The sequence below is a fragment of the Delphinapterus leucas genome, chromosome 7 (assembly GCF_059928025.1).
Source record: "Delphinapterus leucas isolate spDelLeu-1000000601 "Yukka" chromosome 7, BTC_Dleu_Yukka2, whole genome shotgun sequence".
NCBI lineage: Eukaryota > Metazoa > Chordata > Mammalia > Artiodactyla > Monodontidae > Delphinapterus > Delphinapterus leucas.
In genome coordinates this window covers 71,395,435-71,415,644 of record NC_143135.1, presented here as the reverse complement: position 1 = coordinate 71,415,644, position 20,210 = coordinate 71,395,435, and the positions used below count along the sequence as shown (strand labels likewise).

Here is a 20,210-nt window from a genome sequence, read left to right as displayed (position 1 = left end):
GTGATTCGTCCGTTAACTAAAACTTTGTTTTTACGTTTAAAAGTTTATACGTTTAGTTATCTTAGTCAAATGAAGACATTTTACAGCGTACATCTGAGTGAAAAGTACTTTTAGGGCCAAGGGCTCTGCTTCATTTTAATTTAATTAGTGGGTTCCTTTTTAAAAGGAGACCCTTATTTCTGATTTCATACTGTTTTCCTTTCTGACAAGGGTACTCTTGTATTTCCACGATGCTATTCGTTGAACACTTTCTACCAGTTAAGTATTTAGTACGAATTGCTTTCTACAGGTCATGTTTTTTATCCTTACTATGGTCTTAATAAGATATCATTACCTTATTTTATAAAGAAAGAAATTAGGTTAAGTAACTTGCTTGAATTATTTGCTAAGCGGGAAACCAAGTCCTTGTGACCCTGCAGCTCATATTTTCAGCTACTGAGCACTTCTGCATCTGTGCTCTATGCTTTGTGTTCTCTTCTGTGTTTCCATTGCGTCCTTTATATTCTTTCAGTCCCACATTTTACTATTATGAGATACTTAGATATCCAGCATCTTCCTTAGACCATAAGTCCCTTGAAGAAAATGAATCTGTTTTCAACACTGTCCCCAGTACATGATACATTGGTGATGTCAGTAAATGTCTATGAGAGGGGAGGGTATGAAATAGGAGACTTAGGAAGTTCCTGCCCCGCAAATGGAGGGGAAGAGTGTGAAGAGCCAGAGGGAAGATGGCTAAGAGGCCTTTAGTGGAGGTAGAGATTCTTAGTCTCCATCCTTGAAGGAAGCTGAGGGGTACTTTGAGGCATGGGAACATTTGGAATTGATAAGTGACCCCTGCTATCTGGAGACAGATTTTTCTGCCTTTGCAGCATTACCAGGGATGCTTGTAAGTTCACTAGTATTGAGGCAAGAAATACTTTTGTGGTAGGTACAAAAATTCATTTGTTTAGACATAATTGTCATAATTAGCACGTTTTTAGCCTGATTAATTCTCAGGAATAAGTATAACTTAAAAAAAAATCTAACTGAAACAAACAAAAAAATTGAAAAGTGGAGAGTACCTTATTTAATACTATATATTTTGAAAAGCATATAAAGAGTAATTTCTATCTTCCTACCAATGATTAGTTTGTATAACTCTGTTCGCCTGAATGCTACACTTTGAAACAGTAGAACTTTTGAGACCAAAAGGGTGGAACATTGCTCTTAGGAATAGTGTAGCAAGGGAAAAAGATATTCTGTTGCAATAACAACAGATCAGTAAATGTGTGGGAAAGACTAAGAGTCAGATGATGGGATTTCTGTTTTGATCTTGTGGTGGAAAGAAAACTGCATCACTCTGGCTGAGATAGTGGCAGGACTATTGAAAAATAGTATGACTAGTGCTGTCCTGTATTATGCCTCTCTTAGTCACTATAAAGCTAAGTTCAGTTCTTTCATAGGTATGTGTGTATGTTCATTTGGTTACTTTGTGGAGCCAGAAGTTAACATTTAAATAATATTGACTTGATTCCTTTAAATTAGGAATAAAGAGAATAATATAGTTTAGGGTAGAATAAGAAGTGGGTTAAAGAGGGGAGTTCTACTGAGAATGGTTTCCCATTTACAATGGCCATGGCTCTGCAAATTTGGATAAGCACATCTGAGAATGTAAATTGTTCGCATGTTCATATAATCTTTAACTGGTCTTCCAAAGGATTATACAATGGATCAGAATTTAGAATATCATGCAGTTTTATTCTGAGATATTTTGAGCCTCCTGAGAAAAGCAGTCTACATATGAATAAGTATAAAGAATAATTAGTATTAGTAACAAGAGTATTCCACAGTGCTGGTTATATTTTTATCAGTTTTGTAGCTTTTGAGAAAATATTCTCTCTATAGCAACTTTATTAATTTCTAAAATGTGTTTTATTTATACTTTTTTTTTTTGACATAGCACACTTTTCTAAGTACAGACATTACTGCTCGAGGGCAGAAATTGTTTGGCCTACCCTTGAGGTATTATGATTGTTTTTGTTCCGAAGTACACTTACCTTTCCATTATTCTGAACCTTATTAATAACCTGCAGGTTAGCCAGGGCCAGGGAATGTTGTATTTATTTATGGCTTAGGTATTAGAACCTTGTCAGTGTTTTTTTGTACCTCCATTAAAGAACTTATAGGAACAGAATGATTATAATTTGATACTATTTCTTAATAACAATTCTGATAAAAGGTTTGGGCAGAAAAGTGCCCACACTAATTGAAAATGAATAAAATTTCACGATGTTGCTGCTGTGTGACGGCCTTTTCATAGGGAAAGTTTATGCAGTATACGTAAGAAATAATGTTGACGGAGAAGTCTTTGAATCACATTTTCATATGGGACAATAGTTTATTTCTATGTATGTATGCATGTGTGTGTATAAGAGGGGAGAGTTGGGGGCATTATGACTATCAAGAGCTGAAAGGGATATTAAAAATGGTAAAATCCAGTTTAGCAAATATTTCCAATAGTTAGAACCATAACTCTTCATTTGTAATCCTAGAACTTTATCTCTAGGATTTTTATGCTCTGAATCATAGAACCTTAGATTTGAACTTTGAGACCATCTTGTATAGCAGCTCCACCCCTCAGGTCTTCCTTATGACTTGAATGTCATCATTCACAAAGCCCCTCACTTCCTCAACACTTCTGCTCCATTTTGGAGATCACTCTCATCAAAGAAAAGAGGTATTGGGTACAGGAAATGACCCTTTTGGTAGCCTGTCAATTAAATGGAATATGGATAGTGGAGAATGATTGCTTAGTTTGGAACCATAGTTGTATTTCTCATTTAAGCATACATTTGGAAAAATCCTTTTTGTCATTGAGGGCAGGTGACATTTCATGATTAAAGCAGATACTATGGAACGGTTATAGTTTAATTTGAATAGTAACACCACAATTCTTTTCATCTTGACTCTTTGAAATCACTCTGTGAAACTGTTATGAAACTAATGGTCATTAAAAAAAAAGTATTTGGACCATGAACCTGTGACTCTCTATGTCATCTTTTCATTTGTGTGCCCAAATTCTATCCAATTTGGCTTTTGTCAAAAATAAGATGATGTGATTTTTTTTTTTTTTTGGACATCTGGTGACTTTTCCACGAGTCTTTTACTGTTTGTCATGATAGATTTGATCATCTCAAATATAAATAGACATTTATTTAATGTCTTTTCCTATAAATCAGTTATTCCTTTAAATTATTTTAGTGTAAATAGGTCTGGCTTACCATTTTAAATATAATGGATATGTCCTAAATGCTAATCTCTGAGGAGCTCTGATTTTTATTTGGAAGTTTTCTTGGTACATAAGCATTTATTTTGCACGTTTTACCTAACTAGAAAACGTAAGCTTGCTTGAAAACATTAGCAAAGAACCGTAAGAAATAGCTGTGACTCAAAGATGAATGTGATGAGGAGGGTATATATCCAAGGAGTCATCCAGGAGGAATGGTGTTAATGTGGAAAGTCTTCCTGAGAAGATGCCTTGTTTCTTAGATACCCCCATGTATATCTTAAACATTTTAACAGTAACTTCATTTTCCATATTTTAGTACATTATCAGTTGTTGGATGCTGGTCCCTCCCCATCCCCCTTAGTAGTGGTGTTTATATATAAAAGAATCTTAATGCTTAGATAGCATTTTCACATCATTTTAGAACTATCCAGTGAGATAAGAACAAGTATCAGTATTTTTATCCCTACTTTGCAGTATGAAATTGAGGCTCTGAGAGGCTAAATGACTTTCCATGGTTTACGAGACCTAATTTTCCTTTCTCTTCTTGTAGCTTAAGCTTACATGTCCTAGTTGGGGTGAGAGAATAGTTTGTGTGTTAGCATCCTCCAAAGTGTCCCATGCTTCATACTGTGAAGGTGCTTTGCAGTATGGTTACTTATAATAATCCATTATTAAACGCTTAATGGTAGACTTCCCTTTTTGGTCATGAAATGACATAGTACACGGCATTTGTGTTGAAAGCAGAAAGGATCTTATGTTTCCAGCAATGATTTAATAATTGGAACTGGTTGCTAGAGGGGAAATATGAAATTTCCTTTTCCAGAAGTTATTTTTGCTTTCTTGTCATGTTTTAAATAAATTGTATTACATTTTCTCTGGCAGAGACTATCTGATTATGGATAATTTAGCTCCTTGCTTCTTTAAGGATAAAATTGTTAGAGTTTCATTTGTTTTAATTCTCCAACCCTGTGTTTAACCTCATTCTGTTAAACTGGTGTTCTCTGATGGCAGTAGGCAGCATCCCATTCCAGCCTCCATTAGATAAAAATAGTATTTTACATTGTTAAGGTGTTTCTGTCAAGTAATGTGCTAAGCTCTTTGCATGCATTATTTTATTTAATCTTTATCAGTATGTGAACTGTTTCTGGCATGTGGTAAGTAAGTACTCAGCAAGTATTAACTAAATGGAGGAAACAGAAAATAAATAAGTAGAACAAAAAGTATGTCAGATAGCAATGAGTGTTTTGGGAAAAATAAAGCAGGGAGGATAAATAGAGAATGAGTGGGTGTGGTTGGAGTTGTTTGCAATTTTAAATAGAATGGCCAGGGAAGGTCTCACTAAGTAGGCAACATCTGAGCAAAAAAGCTGAAGAAAGTAAAGGAAGAAATGGAATATTTAGGAGAAGAGAGTTACAGATACAGGTAATGGAAGATATGAAGGACTTGAAGTGGGAGCTTGCCTGGTGTGTTTGAGGAACAGCAAGGGCTCCTGTGTTGTTATAGTGCAAAGGAGCAGAGGGGGGAATAGTAGAAGATGAGGTCAGGGAGGTAAGGGTGGGGGCAGATGTGAAAGCCTTTTGGGCCGTATTAAGGACTTTGGCTTTTGTTTTGAGTGAGATGGGAAGGTAGTGGAAGGTTTTTGGCCGAGGAGTGACTATGTCAGATGTTTCAGAAGGATCACTGTGGCTGCTATGTTAAGAACAGACTAGGATGCAGAAGCAGGGAGACTGGTTTGTAGGCAATTGGAATCATCCAGGAGGGAGATGATGGTAGTAGCCGAAGAGGAGAGAGAAATGATTGGATACTAGACATGTTTTGAGGGTTCAGCCAATAGGATTTCCTGATGGATTGAACATGTAGTGTAGGAAAAGAGTCAAAGTTGACTCCAGACTTTTTGGCTCAAGAAAGTACAGAAGGATAGAATTAACATTTACTAAGATGTTAGAGCTGGTTTCAGGAAGAAGAGCAGGAATTTGGTTTGGGGCATGTTGTTCACCTGGAGGTGTTACATAAATAAGTTATTGGAATCTGGAATTCAAGAGAAAAGTGTGGGATAATGCTATACATTTGGGTTCATCAATTTAGAGATGTTAAAGTTGTGAGACTAGATGAAATTATTAAGGAGGGGAGGTGTACATAGAGAAGATAAGTTTCAAGGACTGAGAGTTTAGGGGTACTCTAGTGTAAGGAGGTTCAGAAGTGAGAAGGAATCACTACAGGAGACCTGAGAGGAAGAAAGGCTCGTGATGTAGCCATAAGAGTCCAGTGTTTTGGAAGCCAAGGATAGAAAGTATTTCAAGAAGGAAGGATCAGCTATGTCAAATGCTGCTTATAGATGAGGACTAAGTATTGACAATTGAGTTTAGCAAAGTGGAGGTTCTTGATGGCCTGACAAAAGCATTTTTGTTGGCGCATTGGAAGTGGGTTCAGAGAGAATGAGAAGTGAGGAATTGGAAGCAGTGAGTAGACATCTGTTTCAAGGAGTTTTGCTGTAAGGAAGCTCAGAGAAGCGAAGTGGTATCTGGAGGGTAATTTAAGAGAAATAATAGCATGTTTCTACGCTGACTGGAATGATTGAGAAGAGAGGAAAATTTTTATGATACAGGAACCAGAGGGAAGAATTGCTGGAGAGATTTTCTTGTGAAGATGAGGGGAGATAGTTCAGTGGAGGAGCTGGCTTTAGATGGAAGTATGGATGCTTTCCCTACAGTAAGAGAAAGGAAGGCAGAGTACGTATGCACTGATGCAAAGAGGTTGTAGTTGAGGGAGCCTGTGAAAGACCTGTTTTGATTACTTCTATATTTTTCAGTGAAATGGGAATCTAGATCACCTACTAAATTCAAGACGGAGAGGATGGTAGAGGATGAGGAAAGAAAAGACCATATGAAATAGTTGTCTGGAAGAATGGGAGAACATATGGATTAGGGAAGTGTAGTGTGTTTGCTGGGCAGTATTAAGGGCTTGGTTGAGGTGAGTGATCATGTATTCAAAGTGAGTCCAGGCCATATGGTTGTATGTATTTCTCTACATTAATCCAACTGTATGGGTACAGATCTGGAGTAGGCATAGGGTTGGCTTAACTAGCATTTGGGTGTTGCCAGGTAAGTACCATGAAGCAGGCAAGGACCAGAGATGATTGTAATTACAGGCTATAGAATTTAGTAAGTTGGGGAAAGAGAAATAAGGTCACGAAATAGAGACAGTGAAAGACAGTAGGAATAGTGGAGGCCTTGGTGGAATTGAACAATTAAAAGATGTTGGCTGGGGTCCTAGAGAGATGAGCTGGTAGTTAGTAGAATGTTTGAAATTTAAATTATGGAGGTCAGTTAATTGGGAATGCCAGTGTTTTATGACATTTGAAATAGAATCATTAGGTTCTGAGGTAGAGTGGAGGACAAGATCATTGGTGGAGAGGAGGTAAGGCACTGAGAGGCCAGAGTGTTGGAATATTCATTTATATGGATATTGAAATCAATAAGAATTATGGCAGTTGTGTTGATATTAGAAAGAGGGTGAGCCTGAAGCTAATTCTTCAAGGAGTGAGGGAGAATGAGTTAGAGACTGGTCGTTGACCTCAGCAAAGAAGGATAGAAGGTAGTATAGCCTGATGACATAAGATTGAATGATTGGGGGTTTTAGACATGGAGAGGAAGAATAGTCTGAAAGTGGCAATGGAGAACAAGGCCTAATTTCCAGGCCCAGTTGTGGGAGAGAGATATTGGTGAGAAAATAAGAGGGTTTATTTTTCCGTTTGAAAGGGCTGTAGGGAGAGCAGTGTTCTCGGGGGGAAAACTAGGCTTTAGTTAGAGTAAAAGGTAAAGAGACTATTTAAGGGAGAGCAAGGTAGAGGATATTTTGCTGATGATTGACCTTGAAATTCAGAAGCACAGGAGCTGGGGGGGAGTGAATGGAAGATGAGATGAGAGGAGGGAATTAGTCTGGTGGTTCTGACTTCTTGTGGTAACTGTTGTAAACAGAGATAAAGGGTATAATGAAGTTAGTCCTTACAGTTTTTAAGATGGGATAATGGAATGTAGGGGAGACTGAGTATTGAGGGGGAGGGAAGGGTGAGGTCCTGTAGAGATCACTCACAGTTCTGGGATCTACTCTTCACTTGCCAGTGATGTTGGGGAGGCTATGGAGAGATGGAGGCACACAGTCTTACTCTTCCAGAGCACTTGGGTTTCTGATGTCCTTTCGTAACTCCTACTGATGGGGGCTGGGGGCTGGGGGGAATGAGTGGTCTTATTTGGAACACAAGGAGCTGAATAAATGATCAATTATATGAGGTAGAGTTTATCATTTCCATTTTACACATAAAGAAACTGAGACTTAGTGAGGTAGAGCATCCTGCCCACAGCCACATGGCTGCTGAGTAATGGAGTAAAAGGAGATGAAGCAGCCTTAAACAGTAAAGTAGATGAGGAGTCAAGGAACAGTAACATTCTGAGATAATAGTAGATTGTCATTGGAGCTTTCATTTACTTTCAAGATTCTACAATATCACTTGGATTTATACTGAATTCTTTTTTTTACCTCATTATATATGTATATTTTATTTTTGTTCTTATTACCACATCCTTTTCATACTGAATTCTAAATGGGAGATTTAATGAACAATCCAGTCTTCTCATATTGATTATGTTCCTTGTGTTTATTGTCCAAAAACTTAAAAAAAAATTATGGGAAAGAAACCCAAAGAAACTGCTTTCTGGTTGTTTTATTCTTAACCCACTTCTAAATCCAGTTCAGCTTTATCTTCTCCAGGGAGCATTCCTTGATTGTTCTCAGCTCAACTTCATCTTCATACAGTGAGTTTATGCGATAGAAATATTGGTGTGTGTGTGTGTGTGCGCGCGCGTGTGTGTGTGCGCGCACGTGTGTGTGTGTGCGTGTGTGTGTGTGTGCGTGTGTGCATTTGTTTCATGTCTCTAGTTAGATAGTAAACACCCTGAGGGTATTTGTCCTTTTGGTTCTGTACTCCATATCAGAAGCAGTGTGTTAGTCAAAATGGGACCTGATGTATCTGGCTCTGCTACTTATTTGATATCGTATTTCAAATCATTCACTTCACTTCTCTGGGCTGTATTTTATCTGTAAATGAGGGGAGTTTCACTAAAATCTTGGAGGTCCTTGAAAGTTATAATATTCTTTAATTAACTGGCTAACTATCAGAGTAGTTGGCTAACTGGTGCCTATACTTGCATTTGAAAGGAACAATTAAAAACTGTTATTTGGTATAACTGTGGTTACTTACTGTGCAGCTTAGTGTCATTGTAAGGTGTGGGCAGTAGCCAGACAGGATCAGAGTGAGAAATAGGACTGGAGAGAGAGAGGGTGGGGCCAGATAATACAAGTAGTATTTGTAAATGTGGGACTGAGAAGACTAAAGATGTTTGAAAATCGTTGGCACGGAGGTGATAACTGAAGCTGTGGGAATCCATGATGTTTCAGAGAGAGACTGAGGACGGAGAACAGAGCCAAGGTCAGAACTTTCAAGAGAATCTATATTTAGGGGGCAACTGGAAGAAAAGAACCTGGAGGAAGCCAGTAAATTTTAATGACAGCGGAAATTTAGAGAGGAAAAGAATCCCAAGAGGGAGGCAGTGCCAGTAGTGTCAGATATTGCAGAGAAGTTAAGGAGGGCAAGAACTAGAGAAACTTCCTGAAGTCACATGACATCCAGAAAGCAGTATCATTAGAGCAGTAGAGGGTAGAGTTATTAATGAACCTGACATAGATTCAGCAAATCAGTGTTGAGTTTCTACTGAATATCCAGTGTTGTATGAAGTCTGTGCATGTGTACGCATGCACACACACACGCACAGAGACACACACACACACACTCACTCTCCTCCCCTGAAGATGACTGGATGGGGCAGGAAGAAGAACACAGGAGGAGGGACTTGCCTTGAACCTGAGAAGGGATGTGTTATCATCTAAGATAGGGGGAAAGAGTGGGTTTGGACACAGTTAAGTTTACTGAGAGAGAGACAATATGCCTTATTAACTCAGTTTTTCATTCCTATTAGATTATTGTTTCTAAAACATATAGATCTTGTTGATGTAGTAATTGATTTTACATATCTTATTAATAATTCCATTGGATTTTTCTCTTATTTTCCTTGACCTCTTTGTATTATTATGTACTATGAACCACCAGTTTAAAACACTCTTTTTGGCTTTCACTAAACTTTTTCTCTTGATTCTTTCATCTCTCTGACCATTTTTTCCTAGACTTCTACCTCCAGTCTGTATTCTGTGGAAATGACTATAGTTCTGTTCACTAAATCTCAAATCTCTTATTGCTTTATACATCCTGTCCCTGGGCTACATGATTCAGTTTCATGGATTTAGCTGTCACCTAACTGTAACCTCTCCAAAGAATTTCAAAACTGGAAAAGTTTTGTACTTCCACTTAATGAGCACTTGGGTACTTTGTAAGAGCTTCAAGTTCAACAACATCAAAATCTACTGCGTGTTTTCACATACCCCATTCAAATTTGCTCTTTTTTCTGTATTTCGTGTCTTTGCCATTGTGTGGCCTGTTCCAAATGTCTATTAATGATTTCGTTCAATAGCCTGTTAACTAATCTGACTTCCTCTAGAGGTTTTCCCCCAGTTGGTGCTCCATCATGCCAGCAGAATCTCTCTCTGCACATAGAACTGATTATGGAACACTTATGCTCAGAAATGTTTGATGGCTTCCCATTGCCTACAGAATAGAATCTGAACTCTTATTGTGGTATCCTTCATAGAACCACAATTTCTATGGTTTCTTCATAGAACATAGCTCAGCCTTTCTTGCCTCCACCCCTGCCATGATCCACAAAGCCCAGTCACATAGGTTTCCCCAAGTAATCTAGTTACTTCTGCTGTTCTCTGTGTGGAATGTTTTTACTTTTCCACTCTACCATCAAATCCTGTTAACGGGCCGTTGTCCATAACAAAATGACGCATTTTTCAGGTCTGCTTCAACCTTTCCCAGTCACACTCAGTCCTTTGCTCTCTACTCTAGAGTATTTTTTAAACCACTCTTATAGCATTTATCACAGTCAGTTTCATAGATAGTTGAATAGGAGTCAGCCTCTCCCATGAAGATTTAATTTGGGAGCACATCTAATGTTGCCGTATTGCATGTATCTTCACAGTGCACTCATCCAACACAGTGTAAGAGCAAATCAAAATTGCCTGAGTGAATGGATGAACAAATGCACCACCAGGTAAAATATAAAATCCTTTGGCCTGCTGCTGCCTGGGGTGCGTATGTTTCCCTGTGGATGCCTTGATGCCACCTCAGTCTTAAAAATTCCAAGATGAAACTCATTAGCTCCCCAAACTACCTACTTCTCTTGCTCTGTAATTTGGCACACTGGTTTCTCAGTCAGCAGTACTTGGGTTCATATTTTGACCCTTTGCTCTCCCATTCTCATCATATCAAGTCAGTTGCCAAGTTCTATTGATTCTGTCTCCAGTGTGCCTTGCATCCGCTCGTATTTCATTTTTCTGCTAGTTTAGGTCCTTAGTACCTCTGGCTTGAGGAGGTCTCCTAATAGTTTTCGAACAGATTTTCCTGCTGTTGTCATCCATTCTTTGACCTATTGTTAAAATGATCTTCCGAAAGCACAGAAACTTTCAGTGGCTTCTCACTGCTTTCAGAACTAAATATCTAGATACCAACTTATTTTTTAGAACTTGTACAGGCTAATCAAAACTTACCTTTTCTGGCATATCTCTGATTGAGCCTTATAAGTATCCAACACTTCAACCAAAGTGGTCTGCCTCTTACAATAGCTTTAATATGCCCTGAATTTCCTAATACTTTCTTTTTCTTTTCATTTTTTCATATTGTTCTTTTACTTAGTGAAATTATTGAGAAAGTGTTGAACCTCTTCTATAGTCTAACTTCAAATGCTACCTCTTTCTTAAAACCTTTTTCAAGCCCCTAAGTTAAAGCTGTATATGAGCATTCCAATTTCCAAGCCCCTAAGTTCTTTATTTCATTCATTTCTCATATTCTGTATTGTGTTGTGATTTTTCTGTACTTGTATTAAGTACACTGGAGTGAAATCTCACTAGGGGCAGCAACCCTATGTTATTTATCTCTGTATCTCTAGTAGTTCCTAGAACAGTAGTGTCTTGCATATAGTAGAATCTCAAGAGTATTGATGAAATTAAACTGAGATATGGGATAACCAAAAGAATATGCTAGTGAAGAGAGCTGAATTTATAGTATCAGAACTGAGAAAAGACCTTTTTTAAAAAAATAATCAGGTCATTAGTAACTATAGGAAGGAGCCATTTTAGGGGCTTGATAGAGGCAGAAGCCAGATGGGAAGGAATTAGGGAACGAGTGGGTACTAAGAAAATGGAACCATTGAGGATAGACAATTTGCTGTAATGTAGAAGGTAGCTAAACTCTTAAGAAATGGAATATGGCCTGCAGATTTGGAAAGAGACTTGTGAAGGAAAACCACATGCGGTGTTTGAAAGAAAAATGAGTGTGCTGTCAGAAACGCAAGTGCCAAGATTACTCCAAGTCATGCATTTTCGTTTTTCACCTTGGCAGAGGAGAAGCAGTCCAGTGAGTCAGGCCACTGAAGCTAATAACGAGTTCCAGTGTACTGAGACCACAAGGTTAGATTAAGTATGCGAATCACAGAATAAGAAGCCTTGTAACATAACCGTGTTGGGCATTGGCAAGGGTGATGTTCCTGTCACTGAGTTTATATTCTTGTGTTCCAGTTCATTCTGATGAAATTATCTATTTAGAAGAGTTACTGAGCCAACCATATGTATATTTTTAAGGAGGTATCTCCCCCTAATTATTACAGGTATGTTTTGAAATGTATGACATTTGAAATAGATCATTTAGCTCAGAAACCCTGATGGTGGCAGCTGTTGATAATGTGTGGTAGGGCCAGGGAGGCAGATAGCGAAGGCCTTTCCATTGCACTTGAAATGACATTATGGGGGAGACTCCTGTGGCCCATCTGTAGTTTGTTAAAAAAAAAAAAAAAAAAGGAAAAAAGATTCATTACTTAGCTAAATTAGAATATTTTTCAAGCGTATTTTAAAAGATAGATATAGCTTCTGATAAAATCACTTAATATAAAAACAATGAAAATATTTAAAGAAATTGTGGCTTATATTTCTTGATAGGGTATCGTTTCTATTTATCTATAATCAGGGGCGTTGAATTTACACAGTGATAGCCCAGAGTTCCTGAAATAAGTATAGCTATTGGATTTAGTTTCCTTTTGACTCTGTTGTATGAAATACAATATTGGAATATTTCTATTTAGTTTATGAGTCTTAACTTCATATTCAAGACTGTGATTACCTAATTAGAAAAAACATACGTATATATACACTTACATAGACATACACCTTTTGGAGAATCAGTTTAATTTTTCAGTATTTATCTAGATATTGTGTGAATATTTCAAAAGGCAGAATACTCATTTCTGAAGCTCTGGACTATGTTAGAACTAAAAGGAATTATCTAGGCCACGGTTCTTAACCTTAAAGTCCCTGACATTGTAAACAATTCTGGGAATAGCTTTCATGAGATTTTTCAAAGAGGTATCTGACCATCAAAAAGCTAACCATTAAAATAGTCTAATCGGTACTTTTCACAGATAATGAAACTGTAATGGGGAGTGGGGATTAAGTCACTTGGCCATGGATACTGCTGTTAAGTATCCTTGTTTCTTAATTCCCAACTTTTTCTTTAATCATTCCAGTAGAAATAACAGTCAAAAACCAATTCCCACCAGTTGTTTAAGGATTATTTGTCATTCACTTAAGACATAGCCTCCTTAACAAAATATTTGCTCCAATGTCCTAAGAAATTTTTCAATGGAAATGGAATACTATATATGGTATATAAAGTAACATATGCACAGGAACTCCAGAAGGAAAATGAAACTTTCTGTTTATCTTCCCCTGCCTTGTTCTGCCCCCTCCAGCCCCACTTCGCCACATTTCTTTTTCATCTTGTCTTATGTTCTAGTCATGGCCTCTGATGAATTTGATTAGAATAATTCAATCTTTTGATCATTCTCATTTTTTCACTCATTAATTAGTTTGAGCAGTGTTTCTTGAGTGCCTGTTCTATACCAGGTACCATGCTAGGTCTTAGGAATAGAATGGTGAGCAAAATTGACAGTTCTTCCTTCTTAAAGTTTGTAGTCTTAGAGGAACTAGTCAGGGAGTTTTGCAGAACTAGGCTCCCTGCACAGGTTCCAGCTTATTTAAGGATCTCAAAGAAGGCCGCTGTGGCTGGACAGAAGAGCAAGGAGAGAGAGAGAGATGTACAAGAGGAGGCTGGAGAAGGAGGCAGGGGCAGATCATGTAGCTACTTGAGGCTAAGGTAAGTAAGAGCAGTGGGGAGCCATGGAAGGATTTCAAGCAGGGGGATGGCATGGTGCATTTTAACTTTTTGGCTATTATGAATAATGCTGCTGTGAACATCCGTTTACATTTGTATAGTTTTTTAAGTAGGCATGTTTTCATTTGTCCTGGATATATGTTTAGGAGTGGAATTGCTATGTCATTTGGTAACTCCATTTTACCTTTTAAGGAACTGCAAGACTGATTTCCAAAGTGGCTATACCATCTAACATTCCCATCAGCAATGTATGAGGGTTCCACAGTTTTGCTAACGCTTGTTATTGTCTTTTTGATTTTAGCCACCCTAGAGGGTGTGGAGTGGTTTCTCATTGTGAACCCCTTGCCTTTTCCTAGCAAGGTTTTTAATTAACCCTGGCATTTAGGATTCTCACTGTTCTGGTACCAGGCCTTTTATCTATTTTGTTTGAGTCAGTGACTTATTATTCACAAAATACGCCCTATACTTTCCAAAACTCGTTTTAAAAATTTCTGTGTGTGTGTGTGTGTGTGTGTGTGTGTGTGTGTTGGGGGTGTGTGTGGGAGGGGGTGCTTGTGGTTTGCAAAGCCTTGATCTGTGCCTTGCAGTCCTTCCTTAAAGGCCCAGCTGAATTTCTTTCTCCTTCATTTGAACACATCGAGCCATGTGGAATAGTTGATATTTGACCATTTTACCTACAAAACAGCAATTTCAAATGGTTCAACTTAATGTATTTCTTCTTTTCTCTAATCCTCAAATTATTACCATTTCCTTTGAGTTTTTTTTCTCCTGGCCCTTGTTTGTACCTCTCATGGTATTATTGACATGCTTATGTGGTATAATGTCTCTTATCGGGCTGAAATCTCAAGGGCAGAGGCTGTTCTGTAATCTAGTATTTTGTATATAGTCAGGGTTTGGTAATTGTTAAAAATTTTTTAAAGGTATATGTGCATTATACAGTGAATCAATATAGACAAAAATGAATCAGTGTAAACATAGTACATCAATGTAAACATAACTGAGTACAAATGCAAAGGTGTTGGAATGACTAGACTTTATTGAAAGGAATCAGTAAGAATAACTTAGGACTGGTTTCTTGTGGAAAATGCACCTTCAAGATAAGTTTGAGGTGGTTAAAACCCAGAGTTGGTCAGAAGAGAAGACAGTTTGGAGACTAAATTAAAAGCTATTTGGAGCGGAAACAGAGAAGAGTCTGATTCTCATGACCAGGGACAAGGAACAGGTTTGTCTGGCTGGAGTGAAATGTAAACTGGAGCTAGAAGTAGGTATGGTGGAGAGCCTTGGCACTCTGAAAGCTATTACGAGATTTAGTTTGATTTGGAGGCAATTGGGTACCAGTATACGCACTTTCATCATAATGAATACAGGTGCTACAGGATTGTTGGAGTGGTGCTTGAAGAACATTATTCTTGTAGATTTGAATATTATATATTAGAAAGTGATGAGACTAACATCCCTGAAGGAATCCAGTTATGAGCTGATTCCAGCTTTTTTCAGCGGAAGTGTATTGAGCTACACTGAGACATGAAAATGGGAAATAAAAACCATATTCAATGTGAAAGAAGAGAAGGGAAGAAGAAAAGAAAATATAAGCTGTTTCTTGATGGAAATGACTTCATGCAGTTGGAGTGTCTATCAAGTTGGGGTGAACAGTTTTGGGAAAGGTAGTTCTGTGGAAAACATAATAGGCAACATGAACATTAATTTTTACTCATATTTTTCCCAGAGGTTATTTCTGATGACATAATTAGGTCTCTTCTGGTAGGACTGCCATGTACTTCTCAGAACTTTTGAGCTTTTTTTGTAAAGAAAAAAATTAATTTTATATTATCAATTTCAAATTGGAAATCTTTCACTTCTATCAGTATATCCAAGAAAAATTCCTTTGATGACTTTTATTCTCTGTGACTGTATTAGTCAGCTCAGGCTTGCATACAAAGCAATACTATAGACTTGTGGCTTAAACAACAGAAATTTATTTTTCACAGTTTTAGAGGCTGGGAAGTCTGGGATCAAGGTGCTGGCCGATTCAGTTCCCAGTGAGGACTCTCTTTGACTGGCTTGCAGGTGGCTGTCTTCTTGCTCTTTTCTTACATGGCCTTTCCTGGTGTGTGCTTGCAGAGTCAGGTAGGGATGGGGGCAACGATAGGCTTCCTCTCTTCCTCTTCTTACAAGGCCACTAATCCTATCGATCTTAACTTATACCCCACCCTTATGACTTCATTTAATTTTAATTATCTCCTAAAAGCCCTGTCACCAATTATAATCACTTTGGGGCTCATAGTGAGCTTCATTGTAAGAATTTAGCCGGGGGCGGGGCACCATCAGTTCATGGCAACGTCAGACTTCATTTTTAAATTGCGTTCACAGTGCCAACACACATGCCCTTATAGTGGGAAAAATATTCATTTTTCTAATACTTCTAACATAATGTTGTCCAAAAGACATAATTCCTTATTTTGTGAATACCAGGTCTTTAATTGTAGTTCTTGCTGTCCCCTCCGCCCCCCTCCCCCAGTAAATCTGTGGGTACAGTCACTAGGGGACATTTGTATTCTGACTTGTAATATGTCACAGCTGAAAGTAGTATTAATGAGAGGTGAAACAGCAACCTTGCCATTATAATTTTTAAATTTATGCAGCTAATCTTACTTGGGGTGGGGTAATTTCTGTGTAATAACACTCATTTGTCATAAATAATTACAGCTAATATTGATACTTAAACGTGGTGCTACATTTTTTTTAGACGCTTTACATATTTTATTGCGAGCAAGATAGGGAAACGATCTGTGGTAAAGGATCTTGGAATAGTAAACAATAACAAAGTGTCTGAGAAGAGGAGCTCGTAGATGAGTAAATACAATACAGTGTTACAGGTATTATGATAGAAATATGTACAGTGTACAGTGAAGGAAGAAGTAGTCATGTTTACAAGATGGATGGAGCAAAGAGGGCATGGAAGTGTACGAAGGACATTAGAGGCAAAGACAGCAGGATTAGCAAAGGTGCAGATGCATGAAATAGCTAAAGAACTTAGAGAATCTGCAAGCCATTCCCAGTGAGTTCAGATGAATAAGAGCTCCAGCTAGATATGTAGAACAAAGGCCAGATCATGGAAGACTTCAAGTGTTGTGCTTAGGAGTTTGGGCTCGATTCTGTAGGCAGTGAGTAATCACTGAAGATTTAAGCAGGGAATGCAAGTTAAAACCACAATGAGATATCACCTCACACCTGTTAGAATGGCTCTTATCAAAAAGACAAAACATCACAGGGCTTCCCTGGTGGCGCAGTGGTTGAGAGTCCGCCTGCCAATGCAGGGGACACGGGTTCGTGCCCCGGTCCGGGAAGATCCCACATGCCGCGGAGCGGCTAGGCCCGTGAGCCATGGCCGCTGAGCCTGCGCGTCCGGAACCTGTGCTCCGCAACGGGACAGACCACAACAGTGAGAGGCCCGCGTACCGCAAAAAAAAAAAAGACAAAACATCACAAGTGTTGGCGAGGATGTGAAGAAAAGGGAGCCCTGCTAGACTGTTGGTCGGCATATAAAGTGGTACAGTCTCTATGGGAAACAGGATGGAGGTTCCTCAAAAAATTAAAAATAGAACTACTGTATGATCCAGCAATTCGACTTCTGGATATTTATCTGAGAAAAACGAAAACACTAACTCAAAAAGATATGTGCACCCTCATCTTCATTGCAGCATTATTTACAATAACCAAAATGTGGAAGCAACCTAAGGGTCCACTGATGGATGAATTGATAAAGAAAATGTGCTACACACACACACACACACACACACACACACACACACAAAATGGGATATTATTTATCATAAAAAGAAGGAAATCTTGTCATTTGCAACAACATGGGTGGATCTTGAGGGCATTATGCTAAGTGAAATAAGTCAGAGAAAGACAAATACTGTATGATCTCACTTATATGTGGAATCTGAAAAACAAAAACCGAACTCACGTAGAACAGATTGGTGGTTGCCAGAGGCTGGGGATTAGGGTAGGAGGGAATGGGTGAAATGTGAAAGTGGTCAAAGTACTTGTGGTTATGAAATAAAGTCATGGGGATGTGATGTACAGCATGGTGACTATAGTTAATAATACTGTATTGTATAGTTGAGAGTTGCTAAGAGAGTTGATCTTAAAAGTTCTCATCAGAGACTTCCCTGGTGGCGCAGTGATTAAGAATCCGCCTGCCAGTGCAGGGGACCATGGGTTCGAGCCCTGGTCTGGAAAGATCCCACATGCCGCGGAGCAACTAAGTCCGTGCGCCACAACTACTGAGCCTGAGCTCTAGAGCCCGCGAGCCACAACTACTGAAGCCCGCATGCCTAGAGCCTGTGCTCCACAACAAGAGAAGCCACTACAATGAGAGGCCGCACAACGCAACAAAGAGTAGCCCCCACTCACTGCAACTAGAGAAAGCCCGCGCACAGCAACGGAGACCCAATGCAGCCAATAAATAAATAAATGAATTTATGAAAAAAAAAGTTCTCATTAGAAGAAAAATTGTAAATATGCATGGTGATGGATGTTAACAAGACTTAACTGTGATGATTTCATAATATATACAAACATGGAATCATTATGCTGTACACCTGAAACTAATATAATGTTACATGTCTATTATATCTCAATTTAGAAAAAAGTTTTAAGCAGAGGAATGATAGGATCAGATCTGTTTTTGAAAGATCACTTTGGTATTAGTTTAGGATGATATATTGGATGAGTAGTTGAGGGAAGAGGTGTCGAGCTAAGACAGTAAAAATTAGGATAGAAAAAAGGATGCATTCAGGAGATGATAGGGAGGTAGACTCTACAGGACTTTGGATTGATTGGATGTGATTGGCTTGGGGAAAAGATAGTGATGGTTTAGAAAAATCACTTGATATGTGGGAGTGTTGCTGAGCACTGCCCAGGGTCTAGCTAATATTTTCTAAGCATGAGTTTTAAATGGCTCCAATGTGAAGATGTATTCCATTAGCACAGGAGAAGGTAGATAGTTATTCAATATATTGATCTGAATTTAGGGATTAGTTAGGGAAGTGGTGGTCAGTGGATAAGGATATAAGAATACTGAGTGTTTGGCAAGAGAGAGTATAAAATGTTACCGTGTATTCCAGGTTGAATGGGGAAGGAAATGAAGGGGGATAGAGAGAGCAATAAAGCAGGAAGGATAATAATGGCAAATGGAGGAGTTGAGGGATGAGTTGTCACCACTAGGTTGAAGATTAGATGAAGGGAAAGTTAAGAAAGTGAGATACTTGGAAAGAATAGCATCTGTGGTCAGATATTGGTTTCCTTAAGTTTAAGATTACAAAGGCTGGGTAGTTTCCAGAAATGATAAAGTACAGTGTGTGACTACAGAAGCACATTGCTAAGGTGGGGTTATAGATGAGTGTTGTAGGAAGTGAGGAATTTTGAGCTAGGTTGTTGCTAGTTTGCCCTTATGGGCATTAAAATTCCCATGACGAAGGCACTTTTGGAGTAGAAAGAAGCTTTGGAGTAGAAAGAAGCTTTAGAGAAGAAAGTTGAGCCAGATTAGAAAGTTCTTACTGAGTGAGGAGGAGTAATTAAAAGGTGAGTGGGTGATAGTTACAGAGAGGTTTTATACCCAAATCCCATGAACCTCAGAGGAAGAAGGCTTTTATGTATGAAGATGGAAAAGTAATACTAGTGTAGAAGCATGAGAAAGGAGCTGGGGAAATGCTGGCTTTACTTTTGGGCTTTTAAGATGTGGGACAAGAAAGTTTTCTCTAGAAAAGGCTGCAGTGAAGTGGATTCCTGGAAGGAGATCTCAGTTGAAGCAAAGAGGTGGAGGGGAGAATTTGGTTGAAGATGTAAGAGAATTTATTCAGTATGGAGTAAAAAGTCTAGTATAAAGGTTAGGAAAAGTTAGGAGCTGAAGGAAGACTTGGGCAGGGAAAATGGATGAGAAAACACATAGTCGGACTAGAAGGTCTGGCATTTTTGAAGAAGTTCAGGATGACAAGGATAACAGGAATGTTTGGATTCAAATTTATGTAGTGAAGTTTATGGGTCTAGGAAAACCAAAGTGTCATTGGTTACTTAATGAGATTAGCAGACTGCAAACTTTGCTTTGAGTTCAAATGCCTTGCCAATTACTAGATTCTTATTCTCTAGCAGTTTATAATTTAAAAAGGAGGAGGCTGTGTAACCAAAGAGCTCTAGTCTAATGTGGAAAGTGTTAAGTGCCATTTTAGAGTATAGGCAGAAGTGTAGTCGACTGAGAGTTTTGTTCCAGCTGGAAGACCTGGGGAAGATTTCTTGGAAAAGCTAGCCTTTTAACCGGGTGTTAAAGTGTAAGTAGGATGTTAATAAATAGATTGGGATAAATGGGCATTCTTTTTGGAATGGCATGAGCAAAGGTGTGAATTCAGGGAAATATGGAGCTTGTTTGTGGAACAGTTCATAAAAGGTCAACATAGAGAGCTTGACCTCAAGACGAGCAGTGGGGAAATGGAAGAGAGCAGTGGAAATTAGGTTGTATTATTGTAGTAGCCATGGTGATCAGCA

The 20,210-nt window shown here is 38.5% G+C and overlaps 1 protein-coding gene across 16 annotated transcripts in view; it reads left to right on the top strand.

The window, feature by feature from the left end:
* MTMR2 (myotubularin related protein 2) overlaps positions 1 to 20,210 on the top strand; it is a 137,767-nt gene that overhangs the window by 21,553 nt on the left and 96,004 nt on the right. For 4 of the 16 annotated variants that reach the window (XM_089915431.1, XM_089915426.1, XM_089915425.1 and 1 more), the window contains exon 1: positions 8,098 to 13,643. The exons of 9 other annotated variants lie outside the window; for them this stretch is intronic. In XM_089915431.1, coding sequence (XP_089771557.1) covers positions 13,399 to 13,643 — 245 coding nt within the window. In that variant the 5' untranslated portion in view covers positions 8,098 to 13,398. 3 more of the 16 variants (XM_089915428.1, XR_016393897.1, XM_089915429.1) reach the window with 3 other exon arrangements.